A 25006-nucleotide genomic window follows, 5' to 3' on the forward strand; every position below is an offset into this window, starting at 1 on the left:
GCGGTAATCCATCTCACCTCATACACGCCCCAGCATGTCACTGTTGACCAGAGCCACAGCAGCTGTAATCCGGTGACGAAGTTCCTGAAGATCAGCAATGAGCGAAGGCACATAAACAATATCCTTCACAAACCCCCACAAGAAAAAGTCACACGGAGTTAAATCCGGTGATCGTGGTGGCCACTTCATTAACGCGTCATCTTCTCGTGCTGTGTGGTAAATTTTTATTAAGATACTCTCGCACGATTATGTGATAATGACGGGGAGATCCATCTTCCTGAGAGATGTAACCATTGGTGTCTTCATTCAACTGAAGCATCAGCCAGTTTTGTAATATGTCCAAGTAAATCATCCCAGTGACGGTGGACTCTACAAAGAAAAATTACCCATACACCGTCTCTTTCGAAATCACACAGAAGACCTTCACCTTAGGTGAGTCTCGCACATGCTCTATCACTGCACGGGAAATTTCAGTTCCCCATATGTGCACATTGTGCCGATTCACTTTTCCAGAGAGATGAAAAGTTGCTTCGTCGCGATGAGCAAGTCAGCAAAACCGTCTACTTCAAATCTTTGACGAGGTTCTTGCATATTTCAACATACAAAACGATTGCTCACGTTTAGTAAACGTCATTTTGCCATTATTGATAACTACTGCCACCTATCAATAAATCACGGCAAGTAAGAGTGGGCTTTTCTTATTAAAAAAAACTTGGAGAGTTTCTCTCTCTATCTGCATGTCAATTACCATGATACGGTATGTTTCGTACTTTATTTGTTATTAAACTTTAAAATGTTTCACGGAGTTATGAATAACCCCGTACTTTACTAAGCATTTAGAGCAGAAAGATGAAACTTCCAAAGATATGCAACTACACCATCAATATTAGAGTTATAGTATATCAAAATAATTCTTCTTTAAAGCTTATTATATGATTTTTCTTAATTATAATAGGTAAGTTCCCGGAATATTAATGGGCCTGTTTGAAAATAAACTAAGACAATTCTGTCGTTTTAAAATCATATTCATGTCCACATTTGCCAGACGTTCGATATTTTAAGCAACAGCATTCAACACAAGTGACCCATGTCCCTTGTAGTTTGTTCAAAGGTGATCCATTTTTCTTTATTATTAAACTTATTGTTCGATGGTTTAAATTATGAGAAAGGTCCACCATTTGGAATAGTGTGAGGAAACGTATTGCAAAAATATAGTCTTAAAATAAATAGTAGTTCATGTCTAGTCAGTAGTCCGAAGATTGGTTGGAACCTCATAAGTAACACCAATAAGGCATCACCTCAAATGGTAGTAAAATATGATTTGATTTATACATATCTCTATCAAATAGACACATATATGTATAATTTAACATTAGCTCACTCCCTGTCATATTTAGAGAAATCACAATATTAACAGTCAATAGATACAGTGTTAGTATAATTACATCAGTCAACTTTAAAATCTTTATCAGAAGATTATTTTTGACATTTACATGAATTAATGTCAGCAACTGTTATTTCACTTATTATTTATTATATCAGCCACAGTGCACACTAACACTTCAACTGAACACAACTCACGAAAGGGATAACTCGGAAGCTAAATTCTTTCCAATGCCAAAGCTAGCTTCTTGCGAGTCTTGCAACCAGGATAGTTTAGTTAGAAAGGGATGGAAAATCTGCGGTATGGGTTACACTGAAGAATGCGTGAAAGAAACGAGCCTGTTTGTAGCGCAGTGGAGGGGATTGGAAGCTGGTGTGTGCAGGCTTCATGGTTCCTGCTGCATCACAAATCATCCTAAGCTGCCGCATCACAACATTTAACGTGTAAATATAAATTGTATTAAAAATAATAAATAATTTTGTTAATAAACTGCAGGTTTATTATGGAGTTATTGACTGGGGAAGCCGAGCATTTTAGCTTACATTGACGCTATGCCACTGGTGGTCTGTATGTCAGACTGTGAAACTGGCTCAGGTACAAATTCTCGTTGGGACAATTTACCTGGTTGAGATATTCTCCTGGGTTTTCCCTCAACCCAGTAATAGCAAATGCTGGGTAACTTTCGGTGCTGGGTCCTGGACCCATTTTGCCGGCATTATCACCTTGATTTCACTCAGATGCTAGATTACCATCGCACTTCGTAAAATAAACCAATTAAAAAATTATGATAAATTGGATATTGGTAGTAAATTAATTGTAGGTATAAAGAACAAATCACATAAAATTGTATTTTATATCCATTTTTCTGTATTATATTTTTGTCTGTGACGTGTCAACATACTTGTTCATAAACATGTAGAGTAATTTGTTGTATTGTTTGTAGGTGAATTCGTATTGGTTCATGCGTCTTACCTGTCACATCTTAGTTCTGATTGCTTGTTTGCACCGAACTCCAAGTTGGCAGATGGAATCATTTGGTTGTTGGTGATACGTGCTGGTATTAGTCGAGGACAACTACTACAGGTCTGTAGTTTTATTCATAGGTATAATTCAGAATCTAGTTCTCTTTCATTGTCTTTTCTCTCTTCATCTCTCTTTTCTTTATTTCTTTCATTTGAATAATAAGAAATACGTTGCTTAATTAGAGAGATCTGTATTAGCACGATAATTTGTGTGGTAGAGTACTAAGATTATTGTCACTAGAGTAACTTGTATAAACACGGCTGACATAGAAAAATACTTTTGGGTATTTCATTTGCTGGAGCATAACATCTCAAACATTTTGAAACTACATACAAAGCAATTACTATACAGAAAGAGTAACCTACTCTTATGGGTCTTTATGCCTTCAAATGAGTGTAAAAAACCTTTCTGGTACATTTACTACTCTGAAGATGGAACCGGTATGTCATTCTGAAACTTTGGAATCTTAAGTTCTAGCATACAGTGGAATATCCAAAAGTGTTTCTGGACACTATCACTGCAAAAGCCTAAAATCTCGTATGTCTAGCATGTTTTATTAGGTAGATGTAAGATTTTGTTAGAGCTGTCTTCTTGTAACATAAATCCTATTAAGCATTTGACATTTTTTTGCAGTTTGCCAAATATAGAAACAAAATGATCGGATTGCATTAATAAAATATGTCTCTCTATTAAATTTAAGGCGATGCTCTGTTGTTGAAAATAGTCGAATTTTTAGCAATTTTATAATTTTTTTTATTTTTATGCTAAAAAATGTACGGTTTCATGAAAATTTTATCTAAATATCTTAATTATGAGTATACTTTTACATAATTGGTAGAAGTTGTGTTATGTGTAACGAAAACTTTAAATTTAATTATCTCAAAAAAGAAATGTTGTAAGTTTTCAACCACAAGTATTCATTTCATTTCATTTCATTTCATTTCATTTCATTTCATTTCTCAGTGGTTGAAGCTAGAGTGATGAAACTTGGCATACTTATTCATTAGTATCTCTGTTGTGAAATGGAGCATTTGATTGGCTGTATTCGGCATAGTTTTATTGCTAGAGAATTATATGTAAAGCAGTATTATTTCTTTATTAATGTTTGAACATTGAAGAAATTATATATATATTTTTTTCACAAATAAAAAAATTAGAGTAGGGTATTACTAATGCTCCATTGCACAATATGTAGTGTTATCTTTAAGAAAAAATTAGATTTTTCAAAAAATAATAGGATTCTTAAAAAAGTTTAATTTTTTAAAAAGTGTTATAACAAAAGATTGAAATTTACTATGTATGATTATGATATTGATATACATATTCAGTAAAAATTTCAACTCTCTAGCTAAAAAGATTGTGGATTTTAGAACTTTCATTAGCACATTGCTAATTTCTGAGATAACGATGTTATTTATGGTAATGCACATTTTAGAGATCTTCTAAATGTATGTCTTTTTTTACTTTTTTATTTTATATTGCATATTTTTCTTGTCTGGACTTGATTAATTTAGTTTTTTTTTTATTTGTTATTGCAGTTTCTGCTGGGTCTTTCGTCAGGAACACATTTATTAATTCCCCAAGCTGAGATGATACCTGTTACTGCCTTCAGACTGGAACCAGAAACTCCAGGTGGACACATTACTGTAGATGGAGAAGTTGTGGATTATGGACCAATCCAAGCAGAATTAATGCCCAGTCTAGCAAGCGTTATGTCAATGTAAACAGCGATACTCAGTGTCGTGATTTCGAAGAGAAGACTGTCTTCATCTTCTGTTGTTGTGACATTTCTTTACTATTGTAGCGTTAGACTGATAGTTCCTCCGGGTAGCTACAGAGTTGTAACAGTTTGACGATCTCCTCTACAATGTAGCTTTAAGAGGTTACATTCCAAGGACTGATTAAGTATTAGGCCTAATTATTATTGTATAGATTATGATGCTGTGTGAAGTGTCAGAAAAGTGCTGGCAGAGTTCAGCATGATTATGTTTTATACGTTGACGTCATTATTTCAAAAATTGAGTACAGTTAGGCGAGCATAGTCTACTGAATAACGATGTTGTGTATGATAATAGTTCAGAGACTTATCAGTAAGTGAAGCAACAGTTATTTCTATTTCAGAGGTATTTCATATACAGGGTCAGTTTTAAGCCCACCAACAAACTTCAGGAGGTGATTCTTGACTGAAAATGGAGCACAAAAATTCATATCACCTTGTGTCCGGAAATGCATAGTTTTCACAGTAGATGGCACTGAAGAAAGAGCCCTGGCACACAGTACATGGCCTGAATCCCTGCCTATTGCTGCCCTGCACATTCGTCTGTCTCAAAGGCCCCAAAATGGCTCCATATGTTGTGTGTTGTGGATGGTGCTGTTTGTCAGGGTACGTGGCTCGGTACATCCGTGCTGCCTCTCGACTATTTCCATCCGCTTGGCCATACACAAGCACCATCTCGGCTTGTTCCTGGATGGAATACCGGCCTATTGTGCTTCTACGTTGCTTAAATCACACAAAACGCACACTGCAAGTTATGAGAGAATGTCGTCAGTGCCATCGACCGTGGAAACTATGTATTTCCAGATACAAGGTGATATGAACTTTTATGCTCCATTTTCAGTCAAGAATCACCCCCTGAAGTTTGTCGGTGGACTTAAAACTCACCCTGTATAAGATTAAAACCAATAACAAGATTTTGAAAACAAATTTCTTCCGAAAAAATACACTCTTTTTCACAACGTCCATTTTATTCTGTGTTCATATATTGGCATACACATAAGTTTAAGTTACCAGAAAAAATTTTCGTATGCAAATTTTATTACATGATGTTTTTATTTTTTAGGCCCGTTAATTCTAACTCTAGAATCAAAATTAATTTAGGAATGCTATACTAGTTAAAGTTATGATGACTACTGCAAGTACTTTCAAAAACAGTTGAATACTGTATAACCATTAAGTACATCGAAACATTAGAAAACCATATTTTTTACGTTTGCATTGTCCGTCCTCATAAGATCGTGTATCCTTTTCGCTTGTTGCTGATAGTAGTTAAGTGTAATATTGGAGTGACATTAAAAGTTTTGACTGTCGGAATTACCTTATATGAGTAGCAGTTCAAAAAAAAAAATCCTTGAAGGGCCATGGTCTGCCAACTGACTGTTAACCTCATGTTCACATGCCTTAGCAGAAGTGAATGATCATTCAGTGTAGTTAACACTATTATCCTCCAGCCATTGAAACTGGCTTGGAAATCGGATTGTGGTGCTCACTGTAGCTCCCCAAATTCATCACGTTACTAGGTGGGTACTGTTCTCATATGCTGGCCGAAACTTCGTGAGAAAACCCGAATCAGCACTCATTCTGTAATGCTAGTCCAAGGCATGATGCCTTAGACCACGTAGTTACGGAGTAAAACAAATATAACCAATAAACAGATAACTATTTTTGTATGGATACCCTATATTATTTTCATTGTATTAAAAATATAGGGAAATAATAAGTTCGTATGGATTAATGATGCAGAGTGGGACAAGCCCACACGTACATAGATCACTGGTATGGATCCATTGTGCTATCAAAATTCCCATATGGACGAAAAATGCTGACAAATTTTGCATGGAGACATAAATCTACGATATGGCACTCTTATGCTAACACTGCGGCCTTTGACTGGGCTTGAAATGCGAACCTTGGATTCAGTTGCAAACATGGTCGTCATCAGACCACCATGCATGACTATAGAAACGAATTTCACAGAAAAATAGAGTTAGAAATTAGTTCAAATAGATATTTTTCTAATATGTTTATTTATTCAAACTCTTTCGTTATTATTATCTCAACATTTATTTACGAATAAATAATAATCATTTTTAGACTAATTTTGTTAGAGAGTTTTCGCAACCTCGACGCCAGTTAAACATCTAACTCATGTTGACATCAGTAGTGAAGTATTTGGTGACGTATATTCTTGTTCGTAAAACTTCGGAAAGAATTGAAAGGGATTGGTGCACATATTCCATTAACTATGGTGTCTTTTGTTTGTTGTTTCTCTTATACGATATTTCCCACTTCGTTAACATTTATCATGCCGTAGCTCCTGTGATAGTCAATCAATCACGCTGTAATTTTTTTTTAATTGATAGCTCAACGTCTAAGAAAAGCATAGAAAAAATTCGAAATGAAAATCTTTCTTGAAAAGTGAGAAAAGAAATACGAACTTCGATGTGATCTGTTCAGAATAGACATTTACACTTTCAAAGTTGGTAAGCGGCAAACTTATTTATTTTTCACGTTAGATGGGGCGTTCAGAGCGAAAGAAATGTTGAGAAAGAATGAAAACTACTTTTAAAAGTGGTCACTACTAAAATCTTCATCGGTTTCCGAGTTATGGCGAGTGAACAAAGGAGCATTTTGCTTGACGGAGTATTCACGACTCAACTTTTGTTGGAATATCGACGAAAAATTCTTTCAATCCTGAGCCTTATTGTACTTTAGGATGAATAATTTATCTGTCTTGAGCTGTTCTAAGTAGATGAATATCGTCCACAGTGTAAATCTAGAATGAGATGCCTTATTTTAACGCTGAATCAAACCTATAGTAAACTTTGTTTGCCCACGTTATCTGATTAGAGATAGCGGATCCGCTTTTGAAATAAGTGAGACGAATGGCTCTGATTGGCTCTTTCATCAATGACGCGTCAACATAACGTTAAGTGTTTAGCTTACAGTGAGGGTGCGAAAACTCTCTATTATCTTAAGTACAAGGGATCCATTTAAGCCGACTGTAATGACGTGTGAATATAGGTACCAGTGCTTCATATTTTACTAATTGGACGTGTTTACTTCATGTAAAATATCATTCAGGAGTAAAACAAAAACTGTATGACGAACATTTAAAGAAAAATCAAAACAAGGAAACCTCTGTGTATGTTTGTGCTATAGTACGTAGATGCTTCGTCTTTCCTTTTCTTATACCCAGTTGAAATAGAAAGTTTAATCCGAATTTTCTTTACACAGTTATTCAACAATTTTGTAGTTAGAAACTCAAATCCTCTTGCTGTGAAAATATGAAAATTGTAATAATACTTTCATATTAAGATGCCTATATTATCTGTACTTGGATAAAAATTATTAAGCTGGTACCTCACTTACTGGAAGATCTCCTAATTTCCATACAGTGAAGTGAGGATTCACAAATTGTGTCATGTGGTGAGGTTAAGGAAAGAAGATCATTTTGAGTAGTGACATTCATTCATACTGAAATCTCAGGTGTGTCGTTGTGTAAGAAAAGCCATTCCATGTTGAGAAGTACCTGGTAAAGAACATTTTAGTCTAAAGACTTTAGGAACAATCATTGGTTGAGGAGGCTGTGATCTTATTGAATGTGTTAACAAAATTGGTGCAATTTGGGTCGCAATAAACAATATATCCACAGCAATACCACACACTAACGTTGTACATATTGGTAGTAAAACCTTTATATAATGTTACAATCTTGACACATCACGATCTCATCGTTATCATTGCTTGGTTTACTTGAATTAAGGTCAATTTTCTTCAATATGAATGGCAATTTGTGTCGCTGTTTAAAACTAACAAGATAAAAATAGAAAGGTTTTTCTTTGGTAAATAATAATTCGCTCTTAGTAATTAATCCTTTTGTTGATATATGTTGTCTTCTGAGTTGTGCATTTATATTGTAAATAGGTAAGGTAGTTTTTGTTTTATAACTTAATTTTTTTGTATCCAGTTCGGTTGGGTTGCACATAACAGTTCCAATTTAAGATTTATATAAAATTATAAGTATTTGATTTGAACTCTCTTTCATTCATATTTTCCCTGTACTCTTATTTTCACGCCCTTTCACTCTTCTTTTATATCCATCACTTACACACACACACACACACACACACATACATACATACATACATACATATATACACACAGTAGTTTTATATACCGTATTCCTATTGGGGTCAACCTAGATTATCTTTCAGCTTTTCCGACATTAGACAGATATTCGGCGGGATTCCTGCGATTTGTGGTTGTCATTTCATCTTATCTTAATGCAAAATAATATAGGCAATTATGGTGGCAACAGCGTGTTCTTCAAGCCCTAGACCATGATTCAAACTCGCCGTTATGACTTTTATGAGGCTCGTCCAGAAAGTAAGTTTCCCTGAGATCGTTTAGAGAAAGAAAACACAATTTCATGGAAAGATTTATTGGAACAGTCCACACCTGTGAAGTAACGGCTAGAGCGTCTGGCCACGAAACCAGGTGACCCGGGTTCGATTCTCAGTTGGGGCAAGTTACCTGGTTGAGGTTTTTTCCGGGGTTTTCCCTCAACCCAATATGAGCAAATGCTGTGTAACTTTAGGTGCTGGACCCCGGACTCATTTCACCGGCTTTATCACCTTCATCTCATTCAGATGCTAAATAACCTAAGATGTTGATGAAGCATCGTAAAATAACCTACTAAAATAAAAAAGAATTATTGGAACAGATACAGCAATTATTGAGCTATTTTTCAACATATTTTCTACTGAAATCGAGACATTTGTTATATCGTGGGACCAACTTTTGTATCCCTGTGTCATAGAAGTCTGTTACCTGGGATCAGAACCAGTGTGTGACAGCTGTCTGCACCTCTCTATCACTGTGCCTAGTGGCAGTGTTGTGTTGTCGTTCTGTACAATAACGCTCAGCCACATACTGCTCTGCTCACAACAGATCTGCAGGAGTTGTGCTTGGAGGTGTTTCAACGTCCATCCTACAGCTCGGATTTTGCTTCCAGTAATTACCATCTTTTCTTACACCTCAAGAAATTCCTCTCTGGTCGGCATTTTCATAGTGACAGAGAGGTGCAGACGGCTGTCACACACTGGTTCCAATCCCAGGTGGCAGACTTTTATGACACAGGGATACAAAAGTTGATCCCACAGTATGACAGATGTCTCAATTTCAGTGGAGAATATGTTGAAAAATATAGCCCAACAATTGCTGTATCTGTTACAATAAGTTTTTCCATGAAATTATATTTTCTTTCTCTAAACTGTCCCAGGGAAACTTAACTTTCTAGATGCACCACATACGTATAATATTTGCCTGCATTGTAACTGTTGTGGAAACAATGATCAGCATTTGATATTCTGTTTCTAAAGTCGTAAGTGCTGAGCTATGAGATATCGCCACTGTGCCCTCAAAATCTGCTATGTGCATTTAAACAGATTTTTCAGGAGAAAGGAAAAAAAATCACTCTTAATTCCCTTGATTTTCAAAGCTACTTTTGGCATAATTTCATTATCTTTCATGTAGTGATTGAAATTATATCGAAAGTACCATTGAAAATCAAGGGAATTAAATCAGTCAATCTTCTTAATGTCTTCAGCTGTTTCCTGACAACATAAGGTCCGCTATAGTACACTGTAGTCTTTTCAGTTCTTGTTTTTCATGAGAAATGGGGGGTATTTTGATCGGTGTTCATTGTAGATGCCTGTTGCTAGTAGCCAGAGGTGGGGTGTAGTCAATATATACTGGGTGTTCATTTCAAAGTGTGTCATGACGTCACAGTTGTTGGGTCACCGATTTGAAGCGAGTTTCAGCTTATATGTTAGAGAAGTTGCCTATTATTTAAGGCGTTCTTCAATCTGAACTTGAGAACGTGTATGGTATAACTTGAACGTCGTAGCAACAGATGGCAGTCTGTACGGTCTGTGTGCTACCATAACCTCTTTCGAACTGTGTTTTGCGCCGGCAAGTCGTACGCAGGGTATTTGTTATCATCGGTTGCGTACGGTAACATTCCACAACACAAATCAAATGCTCCGTGTCCATGTTGACCGTCGAAGTTAATGTCAACAAATACGTAAGTAATCGTCTTAACCCTCTCCCCATATCCCGACAGTACGTATTTCCAAACAGTTCACATTCCTGCCACTACCGGCGTTACCATTTGTATCGGTATGTACTCTTCAGAATGAACGCCGTACTTGCTAGCCAACTTCTCTTCCTCTTAGATTATACACCTGAGCTGCGGAAGTGTAGGAAGATTGAATTCTCTAGGCTCATCAGCTAGCCACATGACGGCATACAGCGAGCCAAGACACATTTTGAACTGAACACCCAGTACTGCAGGGCTTTCTCTTCTGCAACTGGTACTGATTATTTTAATTTACTTCTTTTGTGGTTTATGGATGGACAGTATAGAAGAATGTGTTCCAGATCTTCATCATGATTATTACATCAGAGACAAGTAGGATTATCAGAAAGGTGAAATCGGTGTAGGTACACTTGTATGACATATGACCTGTTCTGGCTCTTGTTAAAAGAAGTTTGAACATGTCTGGGCAAGTTTTTGTACATTTCCAGGTCATTTGGTTTCTTTTGTACAGACTGTAAAATTTTTTCTTTGTCAGAAGAGAGCCAATTGTTGATCCATAGATAGGGAATTAAAAGTGATAATGCTTTTTTCTTTCTCCTGAAAAATCTGTTTAAATGCACATAGTGGATTTTGGAGGCACATCGTTTTCAAACAAATAAATACTTAATGCGAGCATAATAATTTCAGAGATGTCATGAGAATCATAGACTATTTTTAAAAAATGTTATTACATTATAGAATGCCTTTTATCAACAGCAAAGGCTATTTAGCATTAAAGAGAATTATAGAAATGAATTTTTCTTGGCATATACAATGTTCTTGCTTCCTCTTCTAAAGTGCTGTAACCAGGCACGAAGCACTTGGGAAGAACCATCATAACCTCTGTCATGACAGTTAGCCTTAGATCTCGAGCCTCGTACATCCCATATACAAAGTAGACATTTGGTAATTTGGTTCTGAAAGTTTGTAGTAAAGGAAATAGATTTGGTGTGCTGAAAAATATAGTAATTAAATATAAAATTATATTCGATTATCATTTTTTTATGTCCGAATATGTGTTATTAAAAATCTTCCATACTTTATTTACAAATATATAATCTTCTATGTAATTTCGTTACATAGTCAAATGTATATGGAAAAGTACACAATGAATTTATATGCAGGAACTGTATACAATTTTACATAAATTAATCAACACCAGGGCCATACCTATTACGTTGTTCACAATTATTATTTATATTTTACATTATATTACAACATTTTAATGTTGCAAAATTACATTCTTAAAGAAAAAATTGTTTTTGGAGCAACTTTGAATTATCCATGCCATAACCTTTCATTTCACATGAAAAAATTAAGTCCTACATATTTAGAAACCGTTATAAATGCTATTTTTTCATAAGTAAAATATTACAGGCCTAATGTAATAGTTGCTCGAAACACTGTAAGTCACATGCAATATTATTTATCAGTATTGTTCAATAAATTTTGTAGTTAATGGTGTAATGAAATACATTACTACAATCAGCCCAATTATGTGTTTATTACTTTAGTTTATTTTCAGATTTATTTCTGTTTATGTCTTACTGTTTGCTCTAACTGTATACATTCTTCATTTACACGTTTTTTTACAGTATTATCTTTTATATTCTTAGTATTTTTGCTGCAGGAGGATACTTTTCACATATGTATATAAAGGCAAGATATTTTTAGTTCTATGTATGGTAGTTATATTGGGCAAACTTCAGCACCTTGCTGCATGCTGACGTAAGCAGTATTTACTATGGATATTGAAGAACTCAGCATTCTTTGAGAAATCAGTATTGTGAGCCAGGATAGAATAAATAAATCACTTGCTTTTGTTAATGATTACTATGTACAATATGTTACAATAAGATTGCTTCTAACAAGAAGAAAACTTCAAATTAAGGATAATCATAGCATTAAACTATCAATATAACGCAGCTTTTGTGGACAATAAAGTAAAAATACAGTAGAATCCCTCTTATCTGGCACCAAAGGGACCAGGAGAGTTCTGGATATGAGATTTTGCCGGATAATTTAATAAATACCAGTATATACATGTAGCACGTATGGGCGAATCCAGAAATGCATATAGAGTGTTAGTTGGGAGGCCGGAGGGAAAAAGACCTTTGGGGAGGCCGAGACGTAGGTGGGAAGATAATATTAAAATGGATTTGAGGGAGGTGGGATATGATGGTAGAGACTGGATTAATGTTGCTCAGGATAGGGACCAATGGCGGGCATATGTGAGGGCGGCAATGAATCTCCGGGTTCCTTAAAAGCCAGTAAGTAAGTATATACAAAAAAAAAAGTTCGTATTTCATGGTGCGAAATATTGAAACTGCAGCCATGTGAAACTTATTTCTCTATCACTTGCTCATAACTGAATAAACATAAAAACTGTGTAGATTTTCCTTTTTAATACACATCACACAACACAAATAATACATTAATTCCAGGTTCGAATATTCACTGAAAATTAAAGTTCGTGTGAACTTCTTAATGTGGTAACATTGATGACCCGAACATAACTAAATAAACATGAAACTGTGTGCATTTTCTCTATTAAAACACATTACAAAACACAAATAATACAAACATTTTAGCTTCGAATATTCACTTCACTGAAAATGAAAGTTCGTGCTAACTTCCTAATGTGGCAATACTGACGTCCCAAACATAAATAAATAAATAAACATAAAAAACTGTGTGAATTTTCTTTATTAAAACACATCACACAACACAAATAATACACTAATTTCAGGTTCGAATATTCACTGAACATGAAAGTTCGTACGAACTTCCTACTGTGACAAAACTGACGGCCCTGATTGTGACAATGTAGTAGATTCAAATTTTTTTTTTTTTTTTGGCCCAGCCAAAAGTGCCGTTGTTTTGGTATTTCCGGTTATTTGGGTGCCTGTTGCGAGGGATTTTACTGTATAAGGCTCCATATTAATGTGATAGTCTCTCCGAGTGTGAAAAAAAAAGCATTAATTTACATCCTTTTAATGTTTCCATTATTCCTTCTCTTCCTATCTACAACCACCTACTGATTTTAGTTTTCATATTTATGAGCGTTGGAAAAAATTATAAACTAATAGCTATCATGTAGATCATGTCTCTTTGGTGCATCTATTATTATAATGTTTGTATTTCTGTTTCATGTGTAGTGCATAGAATACTGGGAAGATTGATAACTCGGTACAGTCACTTAAACTAATGCAGTTACATTAAATTAAAGAGACAGACGAATGGATGTTGTATGCTACCTACTAAAATATGTTTTAAGTTAATTCACAGAAATAATTAAAATCGCAATTTTAATTTTAGCAATTACTGTATTATTGGTGGCGATTTTTAACACAAATCACATAAAAACTGTACTGAAGAACACATGTGCTCCACACTACAGACGCAGTACTCCTGTCTCACAAAAGGCACGGAGACACATTCACACCACAGAACCATGTAACAACTGCACAAGTTTCCACATCCTCTTCCTATCTCTTTTCAAGGACACTAAGGGCTTTACTCGGCCCTACTTCAGCAGTGCTCAGGTATGTGCGTGTGCTAAAAACATTGATTCTCTATTACGTAAACTGAAAATGTATTGCACTTTCATATATCTTCTATAAAATTATATTAAAATTCATGAGATTAATATTAATTTTAATCACTGATGAACATTGTTGAAAAAGTAATAACTACTTCACTGTGTTAATATTGTAAATTTTGGTGGTAGATTACCTGGTTGACTAGTTTCGAAGTGGTTTGCGTTATCCTCTGAATCCTTAATGCCTTAAATTTTCCAGGAAGGGTGTGTGCCTTTGTGCACTTATGACTAACTACAGTACCCCCGATTTCCTGTAATCTTTTGTTAAGTATCTGTTATATCGGACACTGAGCAGTGTTAATGTGATTTAGAATAATTTATACAGTACCGGTAGTCAACAGTATTCTTTATGGCAGTTATAACATAATTAATCTTGAGGTTTCATAGTCTCCCTCTAACTATACACAGAAACAAACCAAACCTAATCTAACCTATTCTAATTACTGTACCATGATAGTATTATTAATAATATGCATGTAGATAATTATCCCCATTTCTTTTGTAGGTTTCACTGTGATAATAGGAAAAAATGTATTAATCCATGAATACTATTGATCATTTTCGGGGGATGGGAGGAAATCACGATTTTTGGAGAAGTATAGGTCTTTTGCCCTTATGACACAAATAATATAGGCATATATTTTAATAGTTTAAAGCACTGTGTATTTGCTTAATAAATTCTAGGATACCGGTACTAAGAATTGTTGTAACAAATGTATTTGAAACACGTTTGTACTAAGATTTCAGATTTGTCCTTACTACATACAGTGAAACCTCTCCCTACAGACACTCCTCATATACGGACAGATTTTTTACATCTCAACTGAAATAATATAGAAATAATGATAAATTTAACTCTCGTTTACGGACACAGACAGATGTACAGAAGTATGTCTTTACAGTACAGTACATAATTAATTTATAAATTTGAGTAATTTCAAAATTAACGTGTCTTAACTTGACATAACAATCATTTGTTTCCTTTAATTCAATATTATCATATAACTGGTCAGTAATAGTAGAATATGGTACCGGTGGCATAAGTTTGTCTACACAGAAATTTATGAAATGCCAATTAATTGATGATATATTGACCTTAATTTTTAGAAAGTTAGCTGTATTTGTAGGTTAATTTGAATTGTTAAGAACCTCTCATTCATATTGTTAAATTTTATTTATTTGCTGTGGAAGATAGTAAAGCATGATGCACATACTTTGTTAAGTAGTTAGAAGGCAGTGTTTTCAGCAGTGTAATATTTTAACTTGTTTTCAAGAAGTTCCTAGGCAAATAGAGCTCATATAGATTTGTAATATTAAGACATACAGAGAATAATATTGGCAATAATTATTGTTCTGAAATTAGCACTGCAAAGTAATAGATTTAAAAATGGTGTTGGAGAAATGATTATTGTAGCACAAGCATTATTAGTTGCATGAAACTATTTAATCCACAGTTAAAGTTTCAGTGGTTATTAAGGGAATAGATTTCACTGTGTAGATGGGTGGTACACTTTTTAAGAATTTAATATTAAAACAGTAATTGTTTCTCAGTTTTATTATGCAGCATGCGGTAGATTGTTTTTACATTAATACTGTAGACATTTATTGGTTCTGTGTGTTTATGTAATGTTATTCAAACTGTGCGGAAAATTGCTACCTAAAGTGATTACTCAATATGATGCACAGTTTCAAAATGCCAACTAAGAAATATTAGAAAGAAAAAAAATGATGCGAAATTCTTTATCAGTATTGAACTCTTTTATTAATTTAAGGAATGTTTTTTATATCGAAATAATAAATTTTCTGTTATATTACAAAGTAAAAGTACCATAATTTGTATGATAAATATACTATTGACTGTTACTGGTGCTTTTTTTTTACCAAAGAAAAAATAGTGAAGTAATTGCATTTGACACATTAACAGATGATCACAATTGACTCCAAAATATTGGAAGTACAGAGTGTACGTTTCATAGAATTGCCATATATTACTTAGTTTGTCTCTTCGGGAGTATTAATTGTACTACTATATCATTCATTTCTGCATTATTTAGGGTGGTATGATGTAGTATTGTATGATACAGTAGCACAAAATAATTTTGTCTCTTATTTTTGTGTACTGTTAACTATATAAAACGCTCATTGAATTGTTGAAGAGAAAATGCAACACTGTAATATAATATACAGTTATATATAATATAACAGTTTAAGATAGCTCAGTGGTGACCAACTCAGGTGCTCTTAAGAAGCAGTGTGTACACCTGCGAGCAAGGAAGCAAGCCATGTGTAGGAATCCAAAGATATTGAAGGAATAAAAGGAGACACTTGTCATGCAATAACTTGAAGCCGGTTTGAAAGAGGGGTGTAGCAATATTATAGATTCATAATTCATACAGGGTTGTTTCCGATCTCTGAAGTCCACACCTGTGGAGTAACGGCTAGTGCGTCTGGCCGCGAAACCAGGTGGCCCAGGTTCGATACCTGCTCGGGATAAGTTACCTGGTTGAGGTTTTTTCCGGGATTTTCCCTCAACCCAATATGAGTAAATGCTGGGCAACTTTATGTGCTGGACCCCGGACTCATTTCACCGGCATTATCACCTTCATCTCATTCAGATGCTAAATAATCTGAGATGTTGATAAAGCGTCGTAAGATAACCTAACATACATACATACATCCGATCTCTGACAACGAATTTGAATGACGTCATGTGCATCAGGAATCACATCGACAGCTGAATTGCGGCGAGAGGTGACAGACCAGTAGTGAGTGATTTCATAATCAGAGTGGACGGTGTATCACAGTAGCAATGCCCAAGAAAATCGAGCCTTTTTGGAAGGGGTACATAACAATCCTTTCCGATGGCAAGTACAGTTACGTGAAAATCACAGGAGCCTGCAAAAAACGTGGTTTCGTTATTTCCAGAAAAGCTATCTTGTGTGTACCTAATAAGACTGGCAAAGCTCGGATGGGATTAATTCCAGAGTGGAAAAAGCAAGCAAATCCACTCCACATCACAAGTCGCACCCAATGAGATGATACAAATTAATTCCATTCGAGCTTTACCAATCTTATTAAGTACACAGAAGATGCCTTTCTTGGAAATAACGAAACCTCTTATATTGCAGGCTTCTTTTATTTTCACTTAACTGTACTTGGCATTGGAAAGGGTGGTAATGTACCCCTCCCAAAAGGACTCGATTTTCTTGGGAATTTCTGCTGTGAGTCACCATGCACTCTGACTATGAGATCACTCACTACTGGTCTGTCACCTCGCGCCACAGTTCAGCTGTCATGTGACTCCTGACGCTCATGATGTCATTCAAATTCGTTATCAGAGATCGGAAACAATCCTGTATATCACCAAACAGGCTCCAGAAATGGGAATATTTGAGAGTCTGAATGGTCATTTGCTTGATTTTGATCTATTTTCAACTCACATTAAAAGTTTTAAATTTGCAGTAACTTTCGTGTATCCATACAATTAGAGTGAAGCACGAAGTGAATGAATGTAACCTCTGTGTAGATTACTATAAGAGATTGAGCACTATGAAAACTGTATTTATTTATTCTGCCGACAACGGGAATAATCCCACTTACAGTTGACACAATTATGCTAAGTTGTGCTGTGTAGTACAATACAAAATACACAAACTCATTAAGTCCGAGGGAGGATAAAGAAATATATTGAGCCTACATAAAATTACAAATTATAATATAAATTTTAATCAAATGACGTGTACAAAAGTCCATAAAACAATTTTTTGTAGAAGATATTGTAATAATAAGCCAAAATCCAGAAGGTTATTTTTAAGAGATAGGGAATTAAATATGATACACATCCAAACCTGTGGAGTAACGGTTAGCGCGTCTGGCCGCGAAACCAGGTGGTCCGGGTTCGATTCTCAGTCGGGGAAAGTTACCTGGTTGAGATTTTTTCCGGGGTTTTCCCTCAACCCCATATGAGCAGATGTTGTGTAACCTTTGGTGCTGGACCCCGGACAGCTGATGTAACTGCTGTTTATTGGTACAAGCAACTGCCATTTCACAAACAGAATGGTCAGGTAGTAATACCAGAAAGCCGTTGAGAAGATGACATTGTGAATGATTTGAGGAAGGTAAGAATCACGGATTGGATGATGGTCGTACAGAATAGAAGTTCCTGGAAAGAATTGTTGAGAAGGCCAAGACATTCAATTTTGAAGTTGTAGTGCCTTGAGAAGAAGGAGAAGAAGAAGAATACCAGTACTGTTGATTTTTAAAATGGGCTATGCAATAGGTAGCTTAATAGTACATTTTTTTTAATTCTGTTTTCACTGCATTAAAATTAATGAGATTTAATAATAGTTCATTGCTAATAATTACACTGGAAACATAAAACTGGTGCTCATTTCAAAACAGCTCCAATCAATCTCAGTTTAAATAAATTTAACAGCTACAGATCTGTCATTACGATACTGGGAAGAAAAAGGGAAATGAAAGAACTCCAATATGCCGAGCATTAGCAAATAAACAACCATAATTACACTGCTAACAATTTTATACAAGAGTAATTGTTGTGCCACCAATGTTATACCAATTAAAGTTAGGCTACATAATTAAATTCCTTTAATGATGCATTATAATAAATGTTATTATAGTCCCGACGCTGTTATTTCTGGCGTGACTCTGCCTCTTTGCTTACGTCTTAGAAAGTGGAATCTATTTGCCACACCGTTAAACATTATCATGTCTTAGCTCCTATGATAATAAATCAAACTCAATGTAATTCAGCAAATAATTGAGCGGCAAATAACGTCTTTGTGTGCTTTCTGCGAACGCCAACAAAAGAGCTAAAATGGCGGGCGATTATATTATTTATCGAGCCTTAAGAAATGAATCAGCGAATCACAAGACGCACACGTTCAAATGTAGCCGACCTGCAACGCGATTGGCTGCTGGAAATTAGAGCGACGGGACTTTACTTACTGGTAAAACATATCTATTTTTTTTTAAATATGTACTAGATTATCGAAGGAAATGCTTCTAAATTTGTTTCTGTTCTGGTAATTAATATTATTTTTAAATACAGGTGACCACGCAATAAAATTATTAAAACATATTCCAATTTTCTACGTATTAAACTAGTACCTATAAAGTAATTGCAAATCATGTTCATCCTTAAAATATCTATGGAATTATGAAAAATAAATTTTGATTGTCCGTATACTCCATCTATTATCTGATTAGTATGGTTTTGAAAATTTAAATTGTACGGTATATAAAGATTAAATCTAGATCTTTAATAGAAAAAGCACAGGTGAATTTTTCAGAATTCATAGTGTATTGAACATTTGATTGTAGAGATACGGTACAGTACTCTATGAAAACTTATGAAACAGCATTGTAACATTCAGTACAAAATTATTTAGTATGAGTATACGAGTACTGTACTCCAAGTAACAAGACTGTATATATCATGCTATGCAATTAAAATTATACCATAGCCTATACATTATTATCTGCAATAAAGATGAGGAATTACATGTCTTTAACTGTTTCTCAATTCATCCAAACATATATCTTCCAATCTTATATATATATATATATATATATATATATATTCATGCTACTCTTTTATTTATACAACTAATAACAGTTAGTAAATATAAAACGTAAATAGCATTCTCACCCAGTACAGAATAGAGAATGTGTAGCATGAAAGGAAGGAGTGGTGACAAAGGTGCTTGAATGTTTAGCAACACTAGCCTATTTATCCCTCCAATGGTTTTGGATCTGGTCTCGCTTACTATTCGTATGCAGTGGAGAATGCTTATGCACAAAGAACAGGAGTTGGTCATCACTGAGATAGCCTAGTACATGGAAGGATGTCGATAATAACTATTTTTATGTTCAGTGTTAAATTAGTTAAGAAATTTGAAATTTCTGTTTTGTTTGCAGCTATTTCAACATCACATTTTCAGAATTCAAGCATTTATATTGATCTTAATAAGTCTATTTATTCTTAACAAGCCTATAGTTTAATTAAAAACTTTTGTCAGTTATTGACAGGACTATTGTCTTCATGTTCTCCAGATTAAATAGGATTCCTAAGCATCTACACGTCACTTAGTACGTGTTAGTTCGTGTTTTCCTAACACTTATGACAGTAGAGTACATTTGTATTAGGGCTGTCAATTGACTATGGTACCGTATAGTCTTTTGTCAGATATCAAATGGTAATCAGTCAATTAGTTGGACAGTTAATGAAATTTCAGAAGGAATATTTCATACATTAATACAATATACCAAGAAACTCTATACTTACTTTTTCATTTAGTTATAGCTCCTTGCATAATAACTTTAAACATACGGTACTGGTATCATTCATTAGCATATTCTTGTACTGAGATGTAGATGTGCTCATTCGCTTTCGTCATATCCACGTAAGAAAATGAAATATAAAATTTATTTATTTAAAACTTATTTTTATCCAGTAATATTGAGCCAGTTGGTTTTAAAATAAAAGTACATAGCAAATGAAATTTCAATCCATACATCCCCTTCTGAAGAAAGCAGAAAACAAGGCCAATTTTTTTTTTTTTTCGCAACTCCTTGATTATTCCACTGTCTTAAAGTTTTGAGTTGCCAAACGTAGCTACGCACTTGTGTATATTTTTATGTAAAGTTATTAGAAGTGGTAACTTGGGGCATGCTTTGCATAGAGATTTGTTCAGATGTTTGTAGTTGAGCAGAATAACAGCAATTAAAATTTAGAATCGTTAAAACTTGTAGCGACGTGTGTAGATGCTTGAGGTTGAAGATATTCTCTCTCTCTCTCTCTCTTTCTTTAATTGTATCAACGGCATCTTTTAAGAAAAGATGATCATCACAAGAAATTATCATTGAAACTGAATGTTGATAACGACACTTTAAAATTTTGTAACAAATTTAATACCGTTTGCGAAAAAAATTGTCAGGGGGAAATATGGTATGTTTTTAATAAATTAATGAATTGCATGTAAAAACTAAATTCCTTATATTTCCCATCCTAACAAAATCAGAGATTTTATAGGAACTCAGTAGATCTCTGTACCTGATAAAAAAATAACTGCATAAGCTACTGAAATGTCTTGTGCTGCTAACAGACTGTACTTAATGCCACTATACCGTCCCTCTTCTCTATTCCATTGCCAAACAAAGTTACAAGATGATGATTTATTTGTCATAGGCACCGAATTTCTGTCCGCTCAACTTATACAGTCAAGGGCATCGCCTGGCCCCTCCAAATAATTCATATATAAACCTGAAAATCATAAAACTTTATTAAATTGTAACTAATTCGTGCTGAACTATTCAATAATCTAATCTCACCTAATAGATTTAATGAAGGTGGAGCAGCTATGTTACAAGATCTTAATGAAAATCATCATATAGCTATTCTAGGCATAAATCCTATTAAGCCTTTATTAATTAATAATCTCTGTCTACCTAACCGTTCATAAGAAATATTAGCCAAGCAAAATAAACCAGAAGAACATAAACCATGAGCAATTATCAAAATATATGCTCCACAGAATCCCCAATAATTCAAAGTTATCAATCCGCCAATAATGATACCCATATGAGCTACAGAAGAATAAGCAATTAAAGACTTCAAATCCGTCTGACGTATACAAATTAGACTAACAATTACACCACCGACGAGAAGAGTGATTTCTCATGTTTAAAAAATAATGAATTTCTTTGAAAGATGAACTAGGATATAAGCCATAAATGGTTATTTCAAATCGATATAGAGGGTCAGCTGCAGTAATGAACATGTTATCGACACAACTCACAATGCTCCCTTCCTTTCTTTCCTCCTGCATTTGAGATTGGTGCAATGGTGACTCCATTTTGTTTATGATTCACATTTTTTCAGTTCAGTTTAAGTCTCTCAACTATTGTGATTGAACAGTAATGGTCATGAATATTATCAGGAGGAAATGATAATATGGAATTAACAGTATATTCCACTATATTTTTGTTAAATATCAGTTAACAAATCATTATTCATTCATTCATATTGTTCTGGCCAAGGGCAAGTCTTTCACTGCGAACCCTGCATTCCTCAGTCTTTCCTATTTTTTTGCCTTCCTCTTTGTCTCCTCTTATGATCCATATATCTTAATGTCATCTATCATCTGATATCTTCTTCTACCCCGAACTCTTCTTCCATTCACCATTCCTTCCAGTACATCCTTTAATAGACAGTTTCTTCTCAGCTAGTGATCCAACCAATTCCTTTTCCTCCTCCTGATCAGTTTCAGCATCATTCTTTTTTCACCCACTCTTTCCAACAGAGCTTCATTTCTTATTGTCTGTCCACTTCACACGTTCCATTCTTCTCCATATCCACATTTCAAATCCTTATATTCGCTTCTCTTCACTTTGTCGTAATGTTCATGTTTCTGCCTCATATAATGCTACACTCCACACAAAGCACATCAATGGTCTCTTCCTTAATTCTTTCTCCAGAGGTCCGCAGAAGATGCTCCTTTTTCTATTAAAAGTTTCCTTTGCCATTGCTATTCTCCTTTTGACTTCTTGACAGCAGCTCATGTTACTGCTTACAGTACACCCTAAGTATCTGAAGCTGTCCACTTGCTCTACTGCCTCATTTAGAATTCGCAAGTTTACCTTCTTTACTTTTCTTCCTACGACCATGGTCTTCGTCTTGTTGGCATTGATCTTCATCCCATACTGCTCACAGATGTCATTTAGCCCCAGTAGTATATCCCTTAGTATCATCTCCTCTTCTGCTAACAACGCTATATTATCAGCAAATCTTATGCACTTTATTCTTCTTCCTCTTACTATCACTCCTCCCATGTTCTGAAAACAGTTCCTCACTAAATACTCCAAATAGATGCTGACTTTGACTCTTTCATATAAAGGTTACTGAACAGCCTCCTCTCTTTCCAATCCACGCCAATTTTCTTTAGGATCCCCATCAGTTTATTCCAATCCACTCTGTCAAACGCCTTTTCTAGGGTCACAAATACTATATACATTTCTTTATTCTTCTCTAGGTATCTTTCGCTGATTATTCGTAGCAGTCCAATTGCATCTCTCGTACCTTTTCCCTTCCTGAAGTCAAACTACTCTTCTTTCAATTGTTCTTCCATCTTAGAATATACTCCTTTGCACTCACCATTTGAATAAAACAACCTAAATTCATCATTCACCAACTCACCACTATTTCCCCACCTCATTCCTGATATTCCCATCACATCCACTCTGTTTCTTCTCATTTCTTCCTTAAAGTTTTCCAACTTACCTGCCTGCACAAGAGTCCTTACATTCCACGTTCCAATCCTCAATCTTCTTTTCTTCTCTCTGTTGGGTTGCTTCATAATGTGTCCTTCCCCAGCATCCCTCTCCCGGACATCCGAGTGAGGGGATAGTTTACGTCTGGAATCTTTTACCGTGGAAAGACTCATCATGCCATGTTTGCAGTTTTTATTGGGAAAGGTAAATGCGGTAGCTTTCCATTGCTTTCTGCATACCACTCTCTCTTTCGCATCTTAAAAGATCCCAGGGAGCCCCAACGTGGAGGTGAGGAGAGTGGATTTGATTAGTTAGACCCTCTGGACTTCACTGAAATTCACCACAAGTGTTAAATATTAGTTCTTTCAGGATTTTTGACCCAATCAAAGACCGGGAAATTCCAGTTAGCTTTTGCCTCCCAATCATTATTAATAGTAATTTTTTTCGCAAACGGTATTAAATTTGTTACAAAATTTTAAAGTGTCGTTATCAACATTCAGTTTCAATGATCATTTCTTGTGATGATGATTGTCATGGGTGTGTGCTAATATCAAGTGATTAGTGATTGACATGTAACTATTGAAAATGGATAAATTTTAATAAAGAAAACTGAAATAATCTGGAATAGAATGATAAATTGGGTTGTTGTAGTAGCAGCATTGAAACTAATAGCTCATGTTCATCATCGCGCAAGGATCCATGAAGGGTGAGCAAAGCAGTGAAAGGGAAAAGATAATGTATAAGAGCCATAGTATGAAGAAAATTTTTGAGAAGCAGCAATTAAAGGTTTCTCGGACCTTTGTGCGGGGTCCTGCTCCCCCCTTCCCCAATATTTCAAAGGAATCAGTGCCTATGGTTGCTGCTATTATAGTTAGCTTCATGCACTCCTATATCATCCCTAAACCCTTAAACTACGTAAGTTTGCATTCTTCTTACTTTCCATACTTCACAGATAGCAGATTCAAAAACTGAGTTACACATATGTTACAAAAAAGTAGGAAGAATCGAATAATTAAATCTATATACCCTACTTTTCGTGCAGTCCTTGAAGCAAAACACTCTGTACGTGTGAACTTCTGTTATGTACTAGGCCTATTTGCTAGAATAAATATACAGTATTTCCCCAAACATTCGCGTCTCATACCAATGTGTTTATTTGGTAAGTAAAAACTGCTGCTTTTCGTATGCTTTGCACATTTAGTCTGATATTAAAGACTGTTTATATTTCTAACATAGATTGATGACTTTCATATCATGCAGTTTACCATGTTGTTCCCTTGTTCGACTTCCCTTCTTTCTTTTCCTCCACTTTACCTAAATCATTTGATTCGAAACCAAAACTGTTAATTATTTTCTCTAGTAATTGTTAATAATTCTATTGTCTCAACATAATGATGACATTGAAATAATTTTCAGGCAATACTAACACTATGAGAACAAACTTGTTTGTGGTTTTCAAGATATTATTTTCTGTTTTCTTATATTGAAATTGGTTCTGTGACATGGCAGTTCCAAATAGTTTATTGTAGAGATTTTAACTTTGATGTTAGGAACACTGAATTCACATAATGGTCTGCCTGAGTGTGTTTCAACAGTTAATAAAAATAAAAATATTTCTTAATTTATCCGATTGATGACAGCCCTACTTTATATAGCTATTTGGGATACCATTATCAATGTCTGTTTTCAAGACATGTATGTCGGAATTCTACATTTTGTGACTCCAGAGTACAGCAAGGTTAAAATAGTAAATTACCAAGTTTTTCTAGGATAAGAAGTCTATTTTTA

The 25006-nt window shown here is 34.8% G+C and overlaps 1 protein-coding gene across 1 annotated transcript in view; it reads left to right on the forward strand.

Moving 5' to 3' along the window:
• Positions 1–24455, forward strand: part of LOC138713300 (sphingosine kinase 1-like) — a 193170-nt gene extending 168715 nt beyond the window's left edge. Inside the window, exons 7-8 of the mRNA XM_069845286.1 lie at positions 2328–2467; positions 3946–24455. Of these exons, the coding sequence (XP_069701387.1) occupies positions 2328–2467; positions 3946–4131 (326 nt within the window). The 3' untranslated portion in view covers positions 4132–24455. The remainder of the gene's footprint in view (positions 1–2327; positions 2468–3945) is intronic.
• Positions 24456–25006: the final 551 nt, after the last annotated feature.

Source organism: Periplaneta americana, chromosome 14 (genome assembly GCF_040183065.1).
Source record: "Periplaneta americana isolate PAMFEO1 chromosome 14, P.americana_PAMFEO1_priV1, whole genome shotgun sequence".
Lineage (NCBI taxonomy): Eukaryota > Metazoa > Arthropoda > Insecta > Blattodea > Blattidae > Periplaneta > Periplaneta americana.